We start from the raw sequence: 20,637 nt of genomic DNA, 5'->3' as shown, positions 1-20,637 counted from the left end.
TGCTCTGCAGAGTATATAGCCAGAGGGACCATATTTCTCACATTGCTTGTCCTATAGTCCTGAAACTTGATAAGCGACCACGATGGCTTTCCAGGCATTTATAATTTTTGACAAACAGTTATCGCCCTAGGGATGAGCTGTCAACATCAAACTTGGGATATAACATTCATGAAGTGAGGTACACCACCAACTGAGAAAAAGATAAAGTTATGGCCCAAACAATTAGTCCAGTCATCATGAAGCTAACATTTTAAATGTGGCATTTTAAATAAATAAAAAAGGATAAGAAGGGATTCTGATTCTGGTTGATCAAATATTGACAAAATATTATGGAATTTGGCACATACTATTCAGCATAGGGTTTCAAATTTGGTTGTGAGATGGCTTATTATTCAGATAGGGTAGGTACGCATGATAATTGCTACAACTAGGCTACAATATCATTACCATAAGCATTACTGTGCATTACAAGCCTATCTATATTAGAATACTGCAGTAAGCTACTACCAGCTGCAGGATGCTTTTATTAGGCCTGTTCACACTTCCTGATGGTACAGCCCCTAAATTGTAGCCTGCAGTGAATGTAACCACCCATTTCTCTCCCAATAAGTTTCTGTCAACATGCCAGCCTTGCTAGCAGAATTGATTTGTTTGTATAAGCCTAGAAAAGAGGTCAGCAACAATAAATGTTTTTTTTTTTTTTTAATTAAATCATTTTTATTTAGAAAAACAACACAGACAATAATAACAAATGTAAAACATCAAGACCTCGGTTCTTTGGTTACACTGAACATTTTAGCACCATGGTTAAAAGGGGAAAATATATTTATTTTCCTGTAAAAGTTTTCATACTGAAGTCCTCTTCACTACAAGATGTAGGTGATCATCAGTCAAAATAATAAATTATCGACACAAATATTGTTGTGAATTATGACATTCCAATAACATATTCCAATAATATTATTTGGGCTTCATTCTGTGGGAAATGTACTTTTTATTCCCTTAGTTGTCTTGAGATGAGTAGGTATTTCATATATTTGCGATACTAGAGGTGTGCTTGATTTAGCTTTTCAGACACACTGGAACCAGTCAGCCCAAAAGTGCAAACTTGGCAGCAAGCCATGCTAAATCAAGCACACCAAGTATACTAAGTATGTTCTGAAACTCTCAACATATTATCTCAGCTCTGAACAAATCAAACCAGTGGGACTAGATAACCACCAAGCTAAATGAAGAGTTTCATTCCAAAACAATTCACAATTTTTAAAAACGTGATATGTATTTATACAAAATGTTTACTGGAATAAAAGTAAAATTCAAAAATTAATAATGAACGATGTCATTAGCTAACACCAGACCTTTGCTTACAAAACAATAACAGGATATAATCTATTTTTAGATAATCACCAGTAAGCATTAAGTGACAATTTATTTCCAAAATGAACATACTGTATATATATTGTTTTGAAATGAAACTATTCAAATGCTAACAGTTATGAGATTATCTTATTCAAATCTTCAGACAGATCTGTTTGACTCGTCTTCGAACAGTGTGGAACGCTGCTGGCTGACTGTAAAATGTGTAATATATTTTACTAACAACAGTAGACATGTCCTACAAGTTCAGTTTGTTCGAGCGCCATGCTTTTAAACCAAAGCGGACATTACAACACCATTAACCCATCAAACTACACATTTGCCCATTGCCTCTGAGATAATCCCTTGCATCAGAGCTGGTGCCAGTATGCAACCATTACAACATAGAGTTTAGATGTTACATTCTTACTCTTTGAATCTCACTCATAGGAGCAATTGTCAATCAGCAACACAACTGCTCAGATAATTTTCCATGCATGTGAGTATTTAATTTCGATAATCTGATTTTTAAAGCAATATTTCCCATTTGGGAGCACATATAACTTTCATATGCATACCCTCTTGAGTTCATTAACAGTCAACCACCAATATTGGTTGCCTCTGGTATACATAGTGCCTTCAAATACTTGCTTTCATTTTGTAAATGTAAATTGATAGTCATTTAGGCTGTTCTCTTACTGGATTTTGAAAGATTAAGACATTCCTGTATCACCTTCTCTAAAACAAAGCCACACTTCTTGAGCAAGCTGAAAGACTACAAGCTCCAGCCTCGCATACAACCTCATCATTCTCATGGCATCAAACTTTTACAATTTTATTGTATTTCTTACAATAAAAGTTTAGACATGGTGCACTTTGAGTTCTGAAATTGCAGTAAACAATGCCTATGTAATGGCAGTATTAACACAAAGCTGGCAGCTTATTTGACACCTTTTTAATTTCTTGTTGACCATCCATTGGGGAGCCAGCATCGATCCACTGAAAATAAATACCAACAATATCTACTCGACCAAGAATGATAATCTAAGCCTCCTCCCAAACTCAGTCATGTGCAAGCTAGACAACCAGAAATGCTCTTGTACTTCTAAAACATGTACAAACTACAGCAATGCAAACCCTTTTTTCAGTGGCCCATGTTGTAATTCTCAAGGTACTTTTACCTGTTTGCAATTATCAATAAAGAGAGTTGGACAAAAAATTTATTCATATCAAGATATGCATACTAAAAATATAAATGTCCTACCAAAATGAAATATATCTTTACGTTTTCTATTTCACATTCTTTGCCACATGGGGCAGCTGCCAGTTTTGCTAAGAACATAATACAGGGGCAGGGAGAAAACATGACACTGTGACAAAAGTGTTACTAGAATTATACCACACGTTTTATCTTCCCTTGCATAGACTTTCTGATTTTGTGTGTACCTAATTACAAATTGAACTCTTTTGAGCCATTTTCTGCCAAATGACAATCCATATGTAAGGTCTTCTTTGAATGTCAAGTTTTATAGATTCTTTTATATCTTCAGAGCTGTAAATACAGAAATCCTTGTATTCCCAAATACATGGCTATAAAAGCTGCTGCATATACAGACACACTCATACTTCAGATTTTCTTGGGGACAATCCATCTTGTCCTCTCATCTCTGCTGACCAGATCAAGAGATTGTTGATGTTACATTGAAAAAGACATATCACTTGAAGGTATTTTATAATCATGGTTTACATTACAAATCAATATGCACCCACTAATTCTCACTGAAACCTCTCTCTCCCTGCAGTTTGCGGTTTTACATTGGATACAACAAGTACCCAGAGAAGGAGGAGTGGACATACTGGCCAGCATAAAGTCCTGTGGCCTGATCTGATGGCAGCTGGATATACACAGTATCCCCAGGCTGTAGAGGTAATACTGCGCTCCCCGATGCTTGATCTAGGAAACCCTTCTTGTATTCGTCATATGTGTACATTACTGGCTCATTGTTCCTCATCAAAGACACCCACACATTGGCCCCCTTGCAGTGAATGTGGTACGCAAAGTAATAAATGCCGGGCATGTCACAGGTGAACACACCTGTCTGGGGGTTGTAGTTTTGGCGACCGTTGTACAGGAGCTTATCAAAGACCACCGGAGTGCCCACAGGTGGAAATGGAGTCGTCACTACAGCTGTGAATGCTGGCATTTCCAACCCACTGGCACCCATTACCTCTGCCCCATTGCCTCCATACTTGCCCTTCTTGCCATAACCACCAGCCTTAACACCATCTAATCCAGGACCCATCTCAGGGAGGACTCCAGCCATGTCGGGGGGCAGTGCGGGTGCTCCAGCTGGGCCAGGAGGTCCAGGGGGGCCAGGCTGACCTGGTTGTCCAGGTGGTCCTGCTGGGCCTTCCTTCCCTGGGGGTCCTAAGGGGCCAGTAAGACCTGGACTCCCCTCACCTGCAATGCCTGGAAGACCAGGTGAGCCACTATCTCCTTTTGGCCCAGGAGGACCAGGAGGCCCAAATGGTCCTGCTGCACCATCCAGACCTGGAATTCCTTTAGGACCTTGAGGCCCCACTTCACCGGGTAATCCACCTTGTCCCTTTGGCCCGGGAAGTCCTGGAGGACCAGGGGGACCTGGTAGACCTTTGTGCCCGCCCTCTCCTTTAGCGCCACCAGGTCCTGGTGGACCTCTTGGCCCTGGCTCTCCACCCTCTCCAGGCAGACCATCCTTACCAGGAAGCCCAGGAGGACCAGGCTCACCCTGGGCTCCATCAAGCCCCTTTGGCCCTCCCTCTCCACACTCTCCTTTTGGACCAGGAGCACCAACACCCCCAGGAGGTCCCATAGGGCCTAGGGGACCTGGTGGGCCATTTGGGCCAGGGGGTCCAAGCATACCAGGCAGTCCTCCATGGCCCTTATCTCCCTTTGGTCCTGGGGCTCCAGGTGGACCACCCATACCCTTATCACCCTTTGGTCCTGGGAATCCTGGTTTACCAAATCCAGGCAGTCCTGGCTTCCCTGGCAAACCCGGGGGCCCTGGATGACCTTTGCCACCTGGCATGCCTGGCTGTCCTGGCAAGCCATTTTGACCTGGTTTTCCGTGGCCAGGTAGACCTGGTGGGCCAGGCTCTCCTCCTTCACCCGGTGGCCCAGCTGGTCCTTGCTCTCCAGGGGGACCAGGCATCCCTGATGGTCCTTGTGGTCCTGGCATCCCATTCAGCCCTGGTTTTCCAATGCCAGGCAACCCTCCTGGGCCAGGAGGTCCTGGGGGTCCTGGGAGCCCTTTGTGACCAGGCTGTCCTGGCTGTCCCATTCCTTTGTCTCCTTTGGGTCCTGGTAACCCTGGTAGCCCTGGAAGGCCTTTGTGCCCTGGCTCTCCTCTGGGCCCTGGCTGGCCTGGTAGTCCCTGTCCTCCTGGTTTACCGATTCCTGGCAGCCCAGGTGGTCCCGGGGGACCCTGAGGCCCCGGCTGTCCGATCGGCCCCTCTCCACCACTAGGGCCCATTTCTCCCTGTGGTCCTGGCTCACCGTTTCCTCCTGGCTTGCCTGGCAATCCCGGCAAACCTGGTTTGCCCACACCAGGCAATCCTGGTGAACCTGGAGGGCCTGGTCGTCCCACTGGTCCTGGCTGTCCATTCCCTGGAGGTCCTGGAGGTCCTGGAGGTCCCTCTGGTCCAGCCGGCCCAGCCGGGCCTGGCTCCCCCTGGGGAATTCCCTCAGCACCACTGGGGATAGTCTGACCTGTGAGGAATGGGATAAATATTCAACCAGAAATGCATGAAAATATATAACGAAATTTTGGTTGCAAAGGTGCTATTTTGATTGAATCTTAAGATGACTTAGATAATACACCTAGTATAGTAAACTTTGAACGTTTAAAAAGAAGCAGAATTATTTTTTTTTACATAATATAAGATAATAGGATCATAAGTTTGTAAATTAGCAAATTTGTAAATTTGTAAATCTGACATTTAGTTACTGGCTTCCTTGGCATAAGTAGTTATGATATGGCAATTATGATTGGAATTTTCTACTGCACTATATACACTGAATGTATAAAATATTAGGGACGTCTTCCTGATATTGAGTTGTCCCTTTTGCAAAATCCACATCTCAGTTGTCTCAAAGCTTAAAAATCCTTCTTTAATTCATCTGCTTCTCTTTATCTACATCTCCTCCTTTGTAATTTGTATAGATTTAATAAGGAAAATCAGTATGGGATAATGGCTTTTACCTGGATTCACCTCATCACTATTTCATGAAAAGAGTAAAGAGTTGTACATACAGTGTAAATGGTGCATCAAACATTTAGTAGGCTCTGATGAGTCCAAGTGGAACTCTTTGAGGTTAAAGAACATTTTCTATAGGACAAGCTAGTCAGCAAATTAAATGAACAATTTGATCAGTTTAGATGATGTGGTTACACACGTCAATTCACAAACCATAGCACTATGTCAGCCACCATCTATAAGAAAGTACCATGAAACCCTACATCCTGTATTTAGAAAAACCAATGTGGCATATAGAGAAAGAACCGTTTTGTTGCAGCTGTCCTTTGATGTGAGATCCAAATGTCTCAGAACCAAGCAGGTTCTGTAGAGAACCATTTCTGAAGACCAGCAAAAAGTTTGGTTTTAAAGCTAAACATGGCACTGACTTGTGTATATATGCCTTAAAAGGAAATATATAGAGGTCAAAACTCATCAGTTCTTATGTGTTTTATTGATGCTTCCAAAGCTTTTGATCGTGTTAATCATAGAAAATTGTTTGTTAAATTCAGTCAAAGAGGGGTGCCCAAATACATTGTGAGAATTCTGGCTTACTGATATGCCCACCGGACTATGCAAGTAAAATGGGGCAATAGTGTCTCAGCCCCATTTGGGGTTAGCAATGGTGTCAGACAAGGGGGAATTTTGTCCCCAGTTCTTTTTAATCTATATATTGATGATCTGTCCAAGCAATTGAAAGCCTGTAATACTGGGTGCATGATTGGTAATACTTTAGTGAACCATATTATGTATGCAGATGATCTTGTGGTATTTAGTCCATGTAGCGCTGGTCTTCAGCAGCTCCTTACTATATGTACTGTGTATGGTGTGGAACATGATATCAAATACAATGCCAGTAAGAGTGTTGTCTTGATCTGTAGAACCAAAGAGGACAAATGTCTAAAATTTCCTGACTTCAAATTGTCTGATAATAATCTTGGGGTCTGTAATAATGTAAAATATCTTGGACATTTTATTACAGAACAAATGACAGATGATGATGATATATATAGGCAATACCGCAGGATGTATGCACAAGCAAACATTCTCTCACGCAAGTTCAGTATGTGTACAGATGGAGTGAAGGTGTCTCTGTTTAGAGCATATTGTACACCACTTTATACTGCACACTTGTGGTCAAACTACAAAAAAGCAAGCTTACAGAGACTTCAAGTAGTTTATAATGATGCCATGAGAATATTACTTAAAAAGACCTAGATGGTGCAGGAGTCAATACTTTCCAAGCTGTGTCATGAAATGTCATGTATAAATTTCTGCCGGCTTAATGACTCTGTAAATGAAATCATCTTGGCTTTATCAAACATAAGGTTTAGTACTATATGCTACCAATCCCAGCTGTGGAGACATTGGTACAGTTGTCTCTTTGTAAGACATTAATATATATTTTAAACCATGATCTTTTATTGATCATTGTATGTAATTAATTGTATGTTATGTCCTGTTTTTTTTTTGTTTTTTTTATCTGGACCCTGAGTGTGAAATAAAGTTTGAATGAATGAATGAATGAATGAAGAGATTTTTCAGAGACTGATTCTTGTTAATTTGTTATAACCATGTTATTTTTGTTCCATGTCAAGAGAGAATCTGATTCCTTTTTACCTCTGTAAAATATTCTTTCCAGAACCCACAAATAGGGCTGTCACGACCTCAGCCAGCACCTCTGCCAGAACCACCTGCTGACCTGCTGATCTCCACTGTGTGTGTGTGTGTGTCTCCCTCTCTCTCCCTCTCTCTCCCTTTCCCTGTTTCCTGCCTGTGACCAAGTGCTACTCATTCCCTAATCAGCCACTCCCTATATAAGTCTGTGGTTTTGCACTTTGCCTTTATCAGATTGTTCTAGTGGTTTCCCTAGTCTGTCTGCCTGTTAATTTGTTGTCCTGGTTTTATGACAGTTCTTGACCTTGTTTCTCTGCCTGTCGTTTTGGTACCTTTGCCTGAGTATTGCCTTTTCTGGTTTTGACCTCCTGCCTGTTTTGTACTAGGAGACTGCCTGCTGATTAAATCACCATTGAACTGTATTCCTGCCTCTACCTCCATGTCTGCGTTTGTGTCCTTTATCTTTTTGCAGGTCATGCCACATTTGTTTAAAATCTAAATGCTATTCAGTGACCTATTTCTTTAACAGATTTTTTCTTATGGATCCATGTCTCTTATATTTCATTTCCCACTGGCTAATCACCCTGTTTTTACTGGGTCTCCCTAACAGCAAGATACTTAGATGGAAGATGCAGACTAAAGTATGAAAAGAAGTATAGGCCAATCAAACACACTTTAATCTAAATCTTGACTAACACATTATTGATTTCTTGTAAATCGTTGTATGTATGGCTGTGAGACAGTGTGTCTGAAGGTTGGGTTAATTTAATCCATCCAGTGATTGTTGGTGAATGTCCGCTGAGCAGGTTGATTTTCTCACCTTTGTCCTGTCTGCCGTTATAGCCGCCGCCTTTACGAGCGTTCTCCTTGCCCATGTGCACGGGCATCTGGGGCAGCTCCTTCCTGTAGTGGGGGTACTGCATGTAGGGCACCTCTTTTCCCAGGTACTGTTGCTGGGGGAAGCCCTCTTTGCCCATGCCCATGTGTTGTTGGAGGTGCTGCATAGGCTGGTGATGCTGAGGGTGCTGCTTGTGTCCGTAGTACGCCCCACCGTGAACATGAGTAAGCACTCCAAGCTGTAGCAGCGTCAGGAGGAGGGGGGCAGGGAGGGGAGGCATGACCATGGCCTGCAGGGGGGGCAGAAAGGGCAATTAATCAGTCTAGAGCTGTAACTGGATTTAGAGCCTGGAAGTAGGTGAAAATTCAGTGTATGAACAGTCAGCCATTTCTTGAAGTGTAGTCGAGTATCTAAGTTTACAAACACAATTGCACAGGGACAACAGCAGGAGGCCGCTAACCCAAAGCAAACATTGACCATGGTCTGTCTCCATCTGCTGGAGATACATTGGACCTGCATAGCACAGGCCCTTCTGGCACCATTTGTTCCACTTACAGAGTACGGTATCACTGTGGTTAGTGTGATAAAAGAAATAAAAGTTTTACCTACGTAATGTTGGCAAACAAAACTCGAAAGTTTGGCTCCTATTTTGCTTCTCAACTGTTCAGCTTTGCAAATTCCAAAGAGAGTAGAATGAGAAAAGCAGTGATGCAGGAAATGGGGTGGCATATATCCCACTGACAATTGAAAGAGTGGAATTGGCAGGGACATTAGTGTTTCTGCCAATGTTAACTGTGAATAAGCCAATTATTCTGAGAATCCCACCATAAATATTATCACACACTGGAAATAAATCATGTTTTTTTCCTGAATTATTGGCATTACATAAATAATATCATTTGCAAAATTGCCATAGAAGGTACTATCAGGCTCATTAGTAGTGTTGCCTTTGTTTTAGAGCCTCCATGCCATTTATTCTGAGAGCATTCTGACTTCACTATTATTCCTTTTCACCCCCCTATAAAAACTATGGAAGAGGTTTTCAGTAAGCTTAAAAACACCCAATACACAATTAAACTGGCAAAAAATGTTAGGGTCCACAGTGTGATAAATATTCAATATTGGAATAGGCAGGACTGAAAAATATCTTTCAATTTCAGTTAGTTCTTTAGCTCTAAATAATGACAGATTGAACTATGCATACCGTCCTTGACTGTTTATTCTTTAACCAATTACTCATATTCAAGTTAAATTTATATTGGAAAATGGAATATCACATGGCCCTTAGACACTTGCTCAATGGCATTTTTTAGACTGCTAAAATGGACTATATTCCTCAAAGATCACTACAAAACAACATTCAGAATCTGATTATCAAAAGCTCTTTTTCTGGATTATTGCAATAACCTCTCAGCAGTCCAGTCAGTGGATCCTACTATCAAAAGAACAGGAAAATACCAGACTGACATCCTCAGAAAGAAAAATGCAACCAACTCAACTCTCCTCAGAATTGATTAGACAATATTTTGTCTCTGGGAAAGTGATTTGAAATGAGAGTCTTGCATGCAAAGTTAGCCTGGTCTCTTTTTTTCCTCCTCTCTCCCAAACGAGAAAATGAATCACCTGTGTTGGCCTGTTAACCAGACCTTTGATTTAAATTTAAGTTGTGAGGACACTCCATCAGACCTGTGATGCTTTTTGGCTTTCAATCTGGTGCTCTGCAATACTTTATTCTAAATCCCATACCAATAGCATGACTACAAAGCTGATTTGTATGAAATCCAAATATGCTGTCTCAGCAACAGATAATGCACTCAATTTCTTGATGTACAAATGTACTCAATTACTATATAATTGAGAATAGCTTGGTGCAGTTAATTTGACACATTGTTGATGGATCTGTTCTCTTTAGATTTTGTCTCTCTGGATGATAACACCTCCCTCTAAATTAAACATTCTACTGGCTCTGTAGTTTCATCAGTCATTTTGTTATTTTGTTAGTAATTTGCACATGTGTAAAATCCAATATGTCTGACTCACTGTTCTTCTATGTTGCCCCTTTGTATTAATCCTACTTGGCTGCATGTGATGATATATTTATCCCAAGCTGAAGCCTGTCTGGCATGAATAACACATTGTCCAAGCTGAGGTGAATGAGAATGTGTGAGTCAGCCTGGCCAGATCAAACTCCTGCACAGACTGCTTTTGGCCACAAGAGGGAGCCACATTAAAAATCACCAAGTTGATACTTTTAAATTTCCATCGCTGTCCATACAGTATGCTGGGCTGAAGCTGCTCCTGGCTGCTGACAAGTTACTTTCATTGCAAGCAGATACCACTTCTCTTTTAATCTGAACATTAAAAATATTACCAGTTTTCATGATCTTTGATGCATTTCAGGCCAATGGACAAAGATATTTTCTGTGATGCTTTTGGGGCACCTGACTAAAGATACTGAAATATCACTTTATCAATATTGAGTTCTTACATCTGAATAATCAACAACACATAAACAACACGGACTGACATATTCATAGCTTTTATGAACATGGTGAAGACATGAACACGATTGGCATTTATAGCTTGTATGATCAGTATGTGTGACAAGAGAATGAGAACGCTTGTATGAACATGCATTCATTGCCTGCCACTCAAAACTTATTTTACAAGTATGTGAAGTATTTCTGTCACCTCCTAGCTAACTCACTGCTGTGCCAGGTACTAGCACCACACTCCTACTGGTATTAATAGACCATTCTTGTCCTCCGTCAACTACTGCTGACAGCCGAATACATGAAATGCCCAGACAAACTGCCTCTGAATTAGACTAAACAGATTCTTACCCAACCAAATGTAAGAATTTGGTTGGATAAGAAATACGTTCAATGAATTTATTGGAGAGTTCTTTTTAGTTACTCCTTTCCAGTATTTTTATTGATATCCTAAGATACTAAGTACTGTAAATGGTGATATTTAACTAACTCTGACCAGCCAGACTCACAAGACAAAAATCCTCATTGATGATGTGAGAAGTCGGTGGAGCCAGGAATCCTGTGAGGAAGAGAAGAAGACGAGACGGGGAAGGCACTTTGAAGTGTGTAGACGCAGTGCAGGTGCCTGTCAGAAGCGCTGGCTATGCGCAGACCTTCACTAAACCACAGACCAGGAGCTGTCCTCCCAGCGTGCCACTGCTGTGGAACAATCCTAATGTCTTTTTCTTCCTTTCGGCCAGGACACAGAAGTCTGGTCCAACAAGCACAGTTCTGAGCAAACAGAGTTGCGGTCCAGCTGTGCGGTCCAGACCGCCTCCTAGTCTTACACCCATTATTGAAAGCCCAAAGCGTTCTCCTCTAAATGGTCAGTAACGGAGCGAGATGAGGGGGTTTTCTTTGGCTCCCTGGCCCAAGACTGAGGCTCTCCGCTGCACTCCTGAGGTCTGGTTCTGTTATTCAATCATTCTTTACAACAGCCCTTTCCATCTCAAGCCCATCCCAGCCCCGCTCATCCCCTGCCACAGCCCCTGTCACACAACTAACCACTGTCCCAGGCCTGTTCCATCACAGCCGACTCATTTCTAGTGTGTGCCGCATCCATTATTCTAACCCGGACCCAAAGCCACATCGTCCGCGTCCACTCCATCATCAGTTCTAAGGATCTTTGTTGCCCTTTGACCTTTTCTCAGTCGCCTGGTGATTTTAACACAGCCATACCACTCTCTCCCCCCGTGAGAGCTGGCCTTTGAAGGAGGCCCATCTTGTTTCCACGGCGACAGAAGCCAGACATGCCAAAGAGTCCGGAGGAATGCCGCTGACTTTTCCCAACAAGAGTCTGGACTATATATGGAAGCTGCATTCTGTTCCCAATATCCTTGTCAACAATATGAATATAGCTGTGGGGTCTACAGACGAAGCACTGAGCTGGAGGGAATGGCCAAGTATAAAGCTGGGGTCAGTCTTATCTCTGACTGTAAACTGTGACACTCCTACCTTGAGCATTAAGACTTTCACTTTCTCTGTCTGAGGCCTGTTAACATTCCCAGGGTGTGGAGGACTAGACTAATACTAGAGACTAATACTAGACTGTGGCTGATGAGAGAAAGACAAAGGGAGGACTGCATACTACACTGGTAAAAGAAAGAGTATCTGACCCTTTTCGTACTCATCAAAAGATGGAAAGACATTGAGATATTTTGGCAAGAGAGCGTCTGAGGATGTTGCAAGGATGGAAGAAGACGGAGTAGACAGTGAGACAAAGTCTAACCAAGAGAAAATGGGCAAATGGTTCATAGGCTCCATACTTGTTAGCATCAGGGTCATCAGGATAGTTTTCACTCAGAACTGAGCTTTCACTGTATATATATATATATATAGTACAAATGAAAGAGGTTTAGGAGGAGGGAGACAGAACAGTTCAGGAGAGAAAGAGGTGCCTATAGGTCCTGAGAGATTTGGCAGGGTTCATATAACATTCAGACACACTTTTGCACCAAATAGCGTCTCACAGAGTACACAAATTCAACAAAAGCTTTTTAAGAGCCTGGAAGTGTTTTGAGGTTTTGTGGAGTAGGTGCAAACTTTCACCCACCATCTAATGGCATGCCATACACAGTCGCTCCTCTCTCTCCACCAAATAACAGAGGAGCTATTTATGAATTATCAAAGAATACAGCTAAATGATTTTGAATGCAATATCAACTCCAGCATTATAACTCATCTCTGCCATATTTGAAAGGATGGCAATAAAAGATCAATATTATGTATGAAATTTGATTTTATTTGCAAAATTATCAAAATACAATTTATGCATAAATGTATGTGAATGTGGCTAATTGTGGGGCGTTTTGCATCTGTAAAGGAGTGGAAAGAAAATGTCAAAAAAAAAATAATTATATATATATATATTCTTCCAAAGCATCCTTGAAATGTAATATATTTACTAAGCTCAAGCTATAATAATTTCAGATATTTATTCGAAAACAGAAATGTTAACTGATTTATTTATTAGCTATGTAACAGGTATAATAGTTGACATTTCTGCTATTTTGGGCCTGTACTCCACATGGAGGCCTAGAATAAATTTTTTTTTTTTTGCAAAAAGAAATTTCATAAATATTACACACATAATTTATTTAAACGTCATTAAATGTCATTTAATAATGACATTGGAAGAACACTGTATAAATCCACTCTTGACTCAGACACTGCTTTAAAACAAATAGGAAAAACACATTCCCTACAGTCCTCACAGTGTTTTCCTCCTGAAGACATGACATCATGTGGTGCAGGTGATATGTTTTGGACAAACCATTTCAAATTTAGAGGTTTTTCAATGGGTAACGTAATTGACAATGTTAACAATATTTGCAAATATTGCAATATTTTTCAAATGTTTTTAAATTAAAATATATGTGGGATGTATCCCCTGTTCCAACAAGAAAAGAACCCAGGGTAGCTGAGTGTGGGTGGTGTGTGAATGTGCACGTGTGTGTGTTTGTCTGTGTGTGTGTGTGTGTGTGTATAGGTGTTTGAGAGGAGAGGAAATACCCTGACAGAACATGTGGCTGCAGAAGGACCATACAACAAGCTTCTGTTCAGTGTCAGACAACAACACCATAACGTTGTCATGGTGACAGCGGAGGGATGGAAACACTCCATGCTCTTACCCAGTGACTTTTCTCCAACACATTATTCTATATAAGTGTTGCCTCCCTTGTGACTTATTCATACAGTAGGGTCAGTTTCAGACCCTGACATAAACATTAGCCAGCAATTTCCATATTATAGCCTGTTATTGGAGAAAAGCACAAGAATGAAGGTTGCAATTATAACAAATTGATGTTAAAGAAGTCTATACCCTTTAATTTTGTCTTCAAGTGCTAGTGTCCACATGCATATACATGCACACAAGCATGAAGTCAGATATGAACATGCAGCCCAGCGTGACAGTTTTGTGGTCATGTTGGCGTGAGCAGTGTGATGTGAGCTGTTTCTCACGCACTTCTGATTTACTGTTTGATTTTTCACACACTGGTGCAAAAGTGCTTGGCTCTCCATCATCACTTTCTGACAAGCAGTCATTTGTTACAGCGTCTAAATGGGAACAACAACAACGCTCTACATTTTCATACCATTTAGATGTCACCAACATGCCACTCACTTCCCACACTTTCCATACTAGCCTGCTTAGAGCGTCTATACTGAGGTAGGGGAAAGATTGACGTGCAGGCGCACACACACACACACACACACACACACACAAGCATATAGACATAAGCAGAAACACAAAGACGATACACTGCACAATGCACACATACTGGAGAATATTCATTTATTCTTTTTCACACTCTCCACATCCCGTCACCTTCAATGAGTTCTGTCACTCAAATTACTGACCCAACACGCTACCTTAACCATTGGACAACGGGGTGGGGGGGGTGGGGGCTTGACCACAGGTGGGGGCTTGACCACAGATGTGTGCGGTTTTGGACCCTTCCTCAACATCTGCTGCCAGAATCATGTGCGGTTGGTCACACACCACTGAGCTTTCAGCATGGCCTGCCTAGCCTAGACAGTCTCAAAAATAAGCAAACCTTCTCAAAGCAGTCTACGTTGTGTGTGTGTGTGTGTGTGCGTGTGTGTGTGTGTTTCCTCCGACTACTTCCAGATGTCCATCTTTTCTGACATTTTACATAAACGAAGCACAGTAAAATTGTCCATCAGGTGTGTGATGTATGACACTCGTGGGTATCGTATGTCTGTAAGCTGTTGTTTCTGCTGAGTCAAGCTTCATGCAGCGGAAGGTGTAATGTTTGGCTGCTGTAGTTTCTACAAGCTGTGATCTCCACAATCTCATTAAAACCACAGCAGCTAGTACAGCGCTGAACAAATGTGTGCAGAACAGATGGCTATCAAAACTACATCCAAATTAACTCCAGCTTTCTTATCACTTCTCCTGATTTGACATTACTTGCTGGAAGGAAGGAAGGAATGAAGAAAAATAACAACAGGGATTTCCATTAGGCAGCTGCAAGCTTAATGGAGGAATGCATTTCTAAAATATTAAGGCAACTCCAAAAAAATGACCATCTTAACAAGTCAGTTAGTCTCATTTTCAGCTTAAAATCGTTTCTGTGTAAAGTGAAAAGCTGCCACTGGAATGAGATTCTCCCACTTATTTTCAATGCAGTTTCACTTGTTATAGGAATTTTCTGGAAACAAGGCTGAATAAGGTGGATTACTGCCAGCCGACTCAAGAAAGTTCTTGAAGCAATTTGATTTGTATTGTGAAATTATCTCACCAAATTAGCAAATTCTTTCACTTGTTTTAAGAGAATTAGGGTTTTAAGAATCTCTACTAGATTAAATGACAAGGTAAAATGTATTTTTTGCTGTGTTCCATATCATGCTTATTGTACACTGTAAGCACTATTGTGTTTCATTAGGCGTAATATTTAGGTTGTAATATTGCGCTAATCCAAACTTTAGGGTTGCATCAGTTACAGGAGTCAAAGTTGGATTAGGAGAGAGGAATGGTTTAATTTTTGGGCTACTTCTGTAAGATAGGCTGAAATATTGTTATTTTTGGAGAGAGGAGGAGACCGGCTTACTGTCATGTCAGCTTTGCAATAACACTATTACTGTATGTTATATGGAATTAAAGCCAAAAACGAGGCCAAACATTGTAAATGATAACCCTAAATCCATCAATGTAATTGTATACCTCACCAACCAACAATGTGGCATAGAAAAAAGAGGAGATACACAAAATGATGGAGAGTGGGTGGGTGGCTGATGTCTCACTTACAGAAATACACCTGTGTCCGGTGTCCTGGATTTATATATTTTCTGCACACACACACACACATAAAAACACATGCAAACTAATACACACATACACACTGATGGAGGAATGTGAGGTCAGCTGAGCGGAGAGCCAAATACACAGCTGAGCAGTGTAAAGCCTTCCCCTCTAAAGCATTTTTTCCTATCTCTCCACCCATGCATTAGATGGAGCTGGAAATAATAGCTGTATGTACAGCACCACCATGCCTCCAGACACATCTGTCTATTCTCCCTCCACTGTCAGATGCAGACATTTCTCTTCTGGCCGTCTCCCCTTCTTCCTCTCTCTCTCTCGCTCTCTCTCTCTCTCTCTCTCTCTCTCTCTCTCACTCTCTCTCTCTCTCTCCCTCCGTGTGAACAGAGCATTGTCTGTTTTCTGCACCCTCTGCCTCCCTTCTCCTCCTCCCTCTCTCTGCCCCTTTCCTCCCTTTGGAAACTTCCTCACTCAGTGACCTGAAGCCACTCAGTGACCCTGCAGACTGAGGTGGGGGCTAGAGGGCGAGACAGTGTGTGTGAAAGGTAAACCACCTTGCTGCCAGACTCGTGAACAGACAGACAGTGGTGATATATTCAAGAAGGAAGGTGTTGATCACAGACTGAACAAAGCTTTGAGATAGCGGTGGATCAGCAAAGTTGGCGTCTGAGTGTGCCTGTGTGTGTGCGTATGTATGTGTATTTGTGTGTATGTGAGGGGTATCAGCATTTAAAACCTAAAACATTCAGTCATTCAGCCAAATTAGATGTGTTGGGGACTTAGAAACATGCAGCCAGACCAAAAGCTGATGTTCCAGTCCCACTGAGCATGTTTAGCAAAACCACTCCGCCTTCCTCCATGCGCTGCAACCATTCACAAATTTATACTTAACCCCGGCAATCCCCTTGCACTCCCTCTTGGTGACTGCGCTGGTGTTGTGGTTTCTCAATGAAAGGAAAAAAATAAACATTTGCAGCTCCGAGGCTCCCTAAACGCAGCTTTTATCACAAAGCACACCCCATAAAATTAACACCTCTTCAAGTCACGCTACAAAGCTCTCATTCAAACAAACCCTGTACACAAACCATAGGAATACAGCTACTCTGAACACACACACACATACACACACACACACACACAGCCACAGCTGTGCAGCTAAACGGCCAAACTGTTTACAGATTCTTTCCCTCTTTTTTCCCTGCTATCATTCTTGCTTCTTCATAGGTTCCTTTTGTCCTTTTGTCCTATGCATTCCTGAAGTTTGCTGAAGAATGTATACAGAGGAGTATGCACACACACACACACAAATACAAGCACACACACACACACACAGAGTCTGTTTGAAACTTTACCTCTTGTGCCCACTTGGAGGAGCACAGAAGGACAAGCTATATTTGAGGTTCTCGTCCTCTGTAGCACTCTGACACACTAACCTGCTTAGAGGTGAACACAGCGGCCTTATGCTGATTTCATATCACAATGCCATGCCAAAGGAAAAGGAAAAAGGGAGGGAGAGAGAGAGAGAGAGAGAGAGAGAGAGAGAGAGAGAGACTTCTAGTGTAGAAATAAGTAGGGAGGAATTTCTAATCAGCGGAGTTGTGGAAAATCTGTCTTGTCTGAAAGAAATGATCGAGAGGGACGAGGCATGCTGGCTGCAAACTCTTTAGAACCTCATTAACAGCTCTTAATTGCACACTGTATAAGGTGTAGACTTCCAGGAAGATCACACAATAGAGCAGACTAATGAACAAAACTGCATTTCAATAATCAAGAGAGAAGAGAAAGAGATCTGATCTCCATCCTAACACAAGACTGATAAGGTCAGCCAGTTTTTGACGTCCAAGAAAACAATTTCCCATTAAATTTCCCTTCTCCTAGTCACATAAACTAAGAACGGAGTTCTATATAAAATGCATCTACCGTAAATGTAAAGCAGAACAGTAAGGATGGCTGACAATAACTCAAACCAAACTGTCTAACAAAGTGGTGTGTTTACTCTGATTGTAACACTAATCAGATTTTTGCAAAGCATCACCTATAACCTCATAGTAATAGATGCAATAGATATAATCTTATCATTGCTGGGCCTCCGCTGTGACACTGCATCCTTCTCTTCGTACATTCAACCTAAATACACCCGGTCACAAAAATTTCTTCCCATGGCAAGTATATCACTTAAGTATCAGTGTGATTGACAAGGCACCAAACCAATGAATTACTCCAGAGAAAGAACTTTATCAAGCAGAATGAGCCGCCATAAGTCCAGAGAGAAAGAGCTGCTCAGACCCAGCAATGGTGTTTGCTCTGCAGTCTCTTCTCACCAAACTGCTGCTCTTGCCCCCATCACACATCTGACAGTTTGGCTTCAGCTTTGCACACACACACACACACAAACACACACACACATTTGAATGCATATTTGCCTTCAGCACAGGTAGTCTCTCACAGATGTACGTATTTCAGTTCCCTGCTGTCTGTATCAGCAGTCTGGGGAATGCCACCTCTCCAGCCGGGGAAATGTCCTAGCTGCTGCCTGCATGGTGCTGGGAAATGATGCCAACTCTGAGGCTCATGAGATCCACAACAACTCATCTCTAATCACTAGCATACAATTCTTGTCCTTCACAAAACAGTTGTTTTGGACTGAAACTGTCATGAATGATACAATAAAGTTTTATTGCACCGTTAACATTCACCTGCCAGCAAGAATTTTCTTTCAACTTCAATTTCTATTCAAATCTTTAATTAAGGCTATAGTATTGGATAAGTCATGTTAAAATGAATCATGCTGTTTCCAAAACTCAAGGACTAAATCCAGAAAGGATGTGCAAAAAGTTAAAGACGTTTTGGATATTGCAGGGAGCCATTCTATGATCAACAATTTGTCTAAGTACAATGTATCTCAGTTGACTTCACTATGCATTTCTGGCAAAATACAGCTATGATGAAAACCAAGACTAAGATTGTTCTTTAAAGGATGTAGGTATGGGAAGAGAGCAAAACTAAACAGCATCTTAAACTCACAGAATACACAAACAATTAGCGATAAAGAATAAAACAACTTTCCATGTTGTCAAAAAATCCACAGATATACATGCCAATATGAACCACATAAACACATAAACCACTATTAGAGATTAAAAATGCACATCACACACAATCATTTCTCCCGCACAGGATACAGTGAGAATGCCATTCTAATGCTGTGCTTTACTGAGAACAGGAGAGTGGATCGGGGCTTACCTTTGTGAGTGGCCGTTTATGGGGGAATAATCACTGCAGACAGACAGACAGAATGGTGGGTAGACAGACAACCAGACAGAGAGAACCCTGGGATATGTGCTCTGAACAGACGCACGCCGTATGGACCCAGCTTATATCTGGTAGAGGGTGGAGCCACTGGGGTGGGTGGGGGGAGAGAGAGAGAGAGAGAGAGAGAGGTAAAGTATATGGGTGAGGCCTTGACTGAAAGTAAATGAAAGCTCCCAAAAAGTTATGCCATATCATAGTGGCAAAACTTGCTCACGTCTCCCAACTGCGCATCCATACTGCATGATAACAATAAACAGGAGTTTTTTTTCCCTTTAAAGCTTTATTAATTCTATGATCTACTGGCCATTGTGTGTTGCTGTATACACTAAATGTGAGTCATTCACCATTCTTGTGTGTGAGCCCAGACACACTGGGGCTGATGCAGTGCTGGCTGTTCAAAGCCACCTGTCCTGGCTCACACTACTGCTGAGTAAGGCCTTTACAGCAGACCAGCACACACACCCACACACACACACACACACACACACACACACACACACACACGCATGCACAAATACCCATACACGCACACAAAGACCATAATTAAACATTTATACAGCATACAGACTGCATAACAGTATTTACTCCATGTTAACTATACAGCATAGTACCCATTTTGTAAATATGTATGTGTAGAACATGATCATTCCAGCAAACTAAATTCCACACATTCTGAAACATAAACAGTGACATCTTTTGTCACATTTTTTGGTTTCAATCATGGGCTGATCATGCTCTCTCACTGCAAAACAGAATAATGGGTAATTTTAATAATTTTGCCTCATGGATGGAACATTTGTCTAAATGCAGAAGGGACAGCAACATCCTAGCTTTCGCAGCTGTCAGGACAAAAGTTTGGAACATTTAGTCAGCATGAAGTCAGTACAGTGAAAAAGCCTTGTGATGAGGGAGATTTCAGTCACAGCCACAGACTAAAAATAATCTTCTCAGAGGTTCCTTTGTTGGTCTTTGACGACAGAGATCTTCCAGGGCAGTTTTGACACCTGTCTACAACAACCGCCACCCTGCCTGAGTAACTCTGAGCTGTCCGGCCACAATCTAGCATGACCCATCCATACCTCTGCTACGACTGTGTGTCTTCTTGGTCTAAGCCTCTCTGTGTGTCTGTGAGAGTGTGCTGTCCCTCCTTTCCGTTGCGTGAAACTGCTGTGTTCTTTGCTCTCATGGTTCTAGATACAGCACAGAGACCAGCAGTGTGTCCTAGTCGTGGGTGGCAGATTGTGTGTGCGTGTGTGTGTGTGTGCGTGCGTGTGTGTGTGTGTGTACGTGCTGTGCTGAGGTGGCACAGTGGTGTGAAAGGGTGGATGTCCTGTCCCATCTCCAACAGCCAAGTGTCAGCTAAGTCAGATTACTGGTCCTGGCCAGGTTTGGTCAATGAGGACTGTCAGTCTTTTGTAATGATG

General features: G+C 41.8%; 1 protein-coding gene across 1 annotated transcript; it reads right to left on the bottom strand.

Moving 5' to 3' along the window:
* Nucleotides 1-739: 739 nt before the first annotated feature.
* On the bottom strand, nucleotides 740-19,199 carry col8a1a (collagen, type VIII, alpha 1a). The gene is made up of 3 exons (XM_071542655.1): nucleotides 19,145-19,199; nucleotides 8,069-8,375; nucleotides 740-5,104 (listed from the first exon to the last, which is right to left on the bottom strand). Exons 2-3 carry the CDS (start codon nucleotides 8,370-8,372, stop codon nucleotides 3,168-3,170), a joined length of 2,241 nt encoding a protein of 746 aa, XP_071398756.1. The 5' UTR covers nucleotides 8,373-8,375; nucleotides 19,145-19,199; the 3' UTR covers nucleotides 740-3,167.
* Between the last annotated feature and the right edge of the window lie 1,438 nt (nucleotides 19,200-20,637).

The sequence above is a fragment of the Centroberyx affinis genome, unplaced genomic scaffold (assembly GCF_046629955.1).
Source record: "Centroberyx affinis isolate AG114_WGS23_722 - 3 ecotype Tasmania unplaced genomic scaffold, CSIRO-AGI_Caff_v1 ptg004147l_1, whole genome shotgun sequence".
Taxonomy (NCBI): domain Eukaryota; kingdom Metazoa; phylum Chordata; class Actinopteri; order Beryciformes; family Berycidae; genus Centroberyx; species Centroberyx affinis.
The sequence above is the reverse complement of the archived record's forward strand: the minus strand, read 5'-3'. Positions and strand labels throughout refer to the sequence as shown.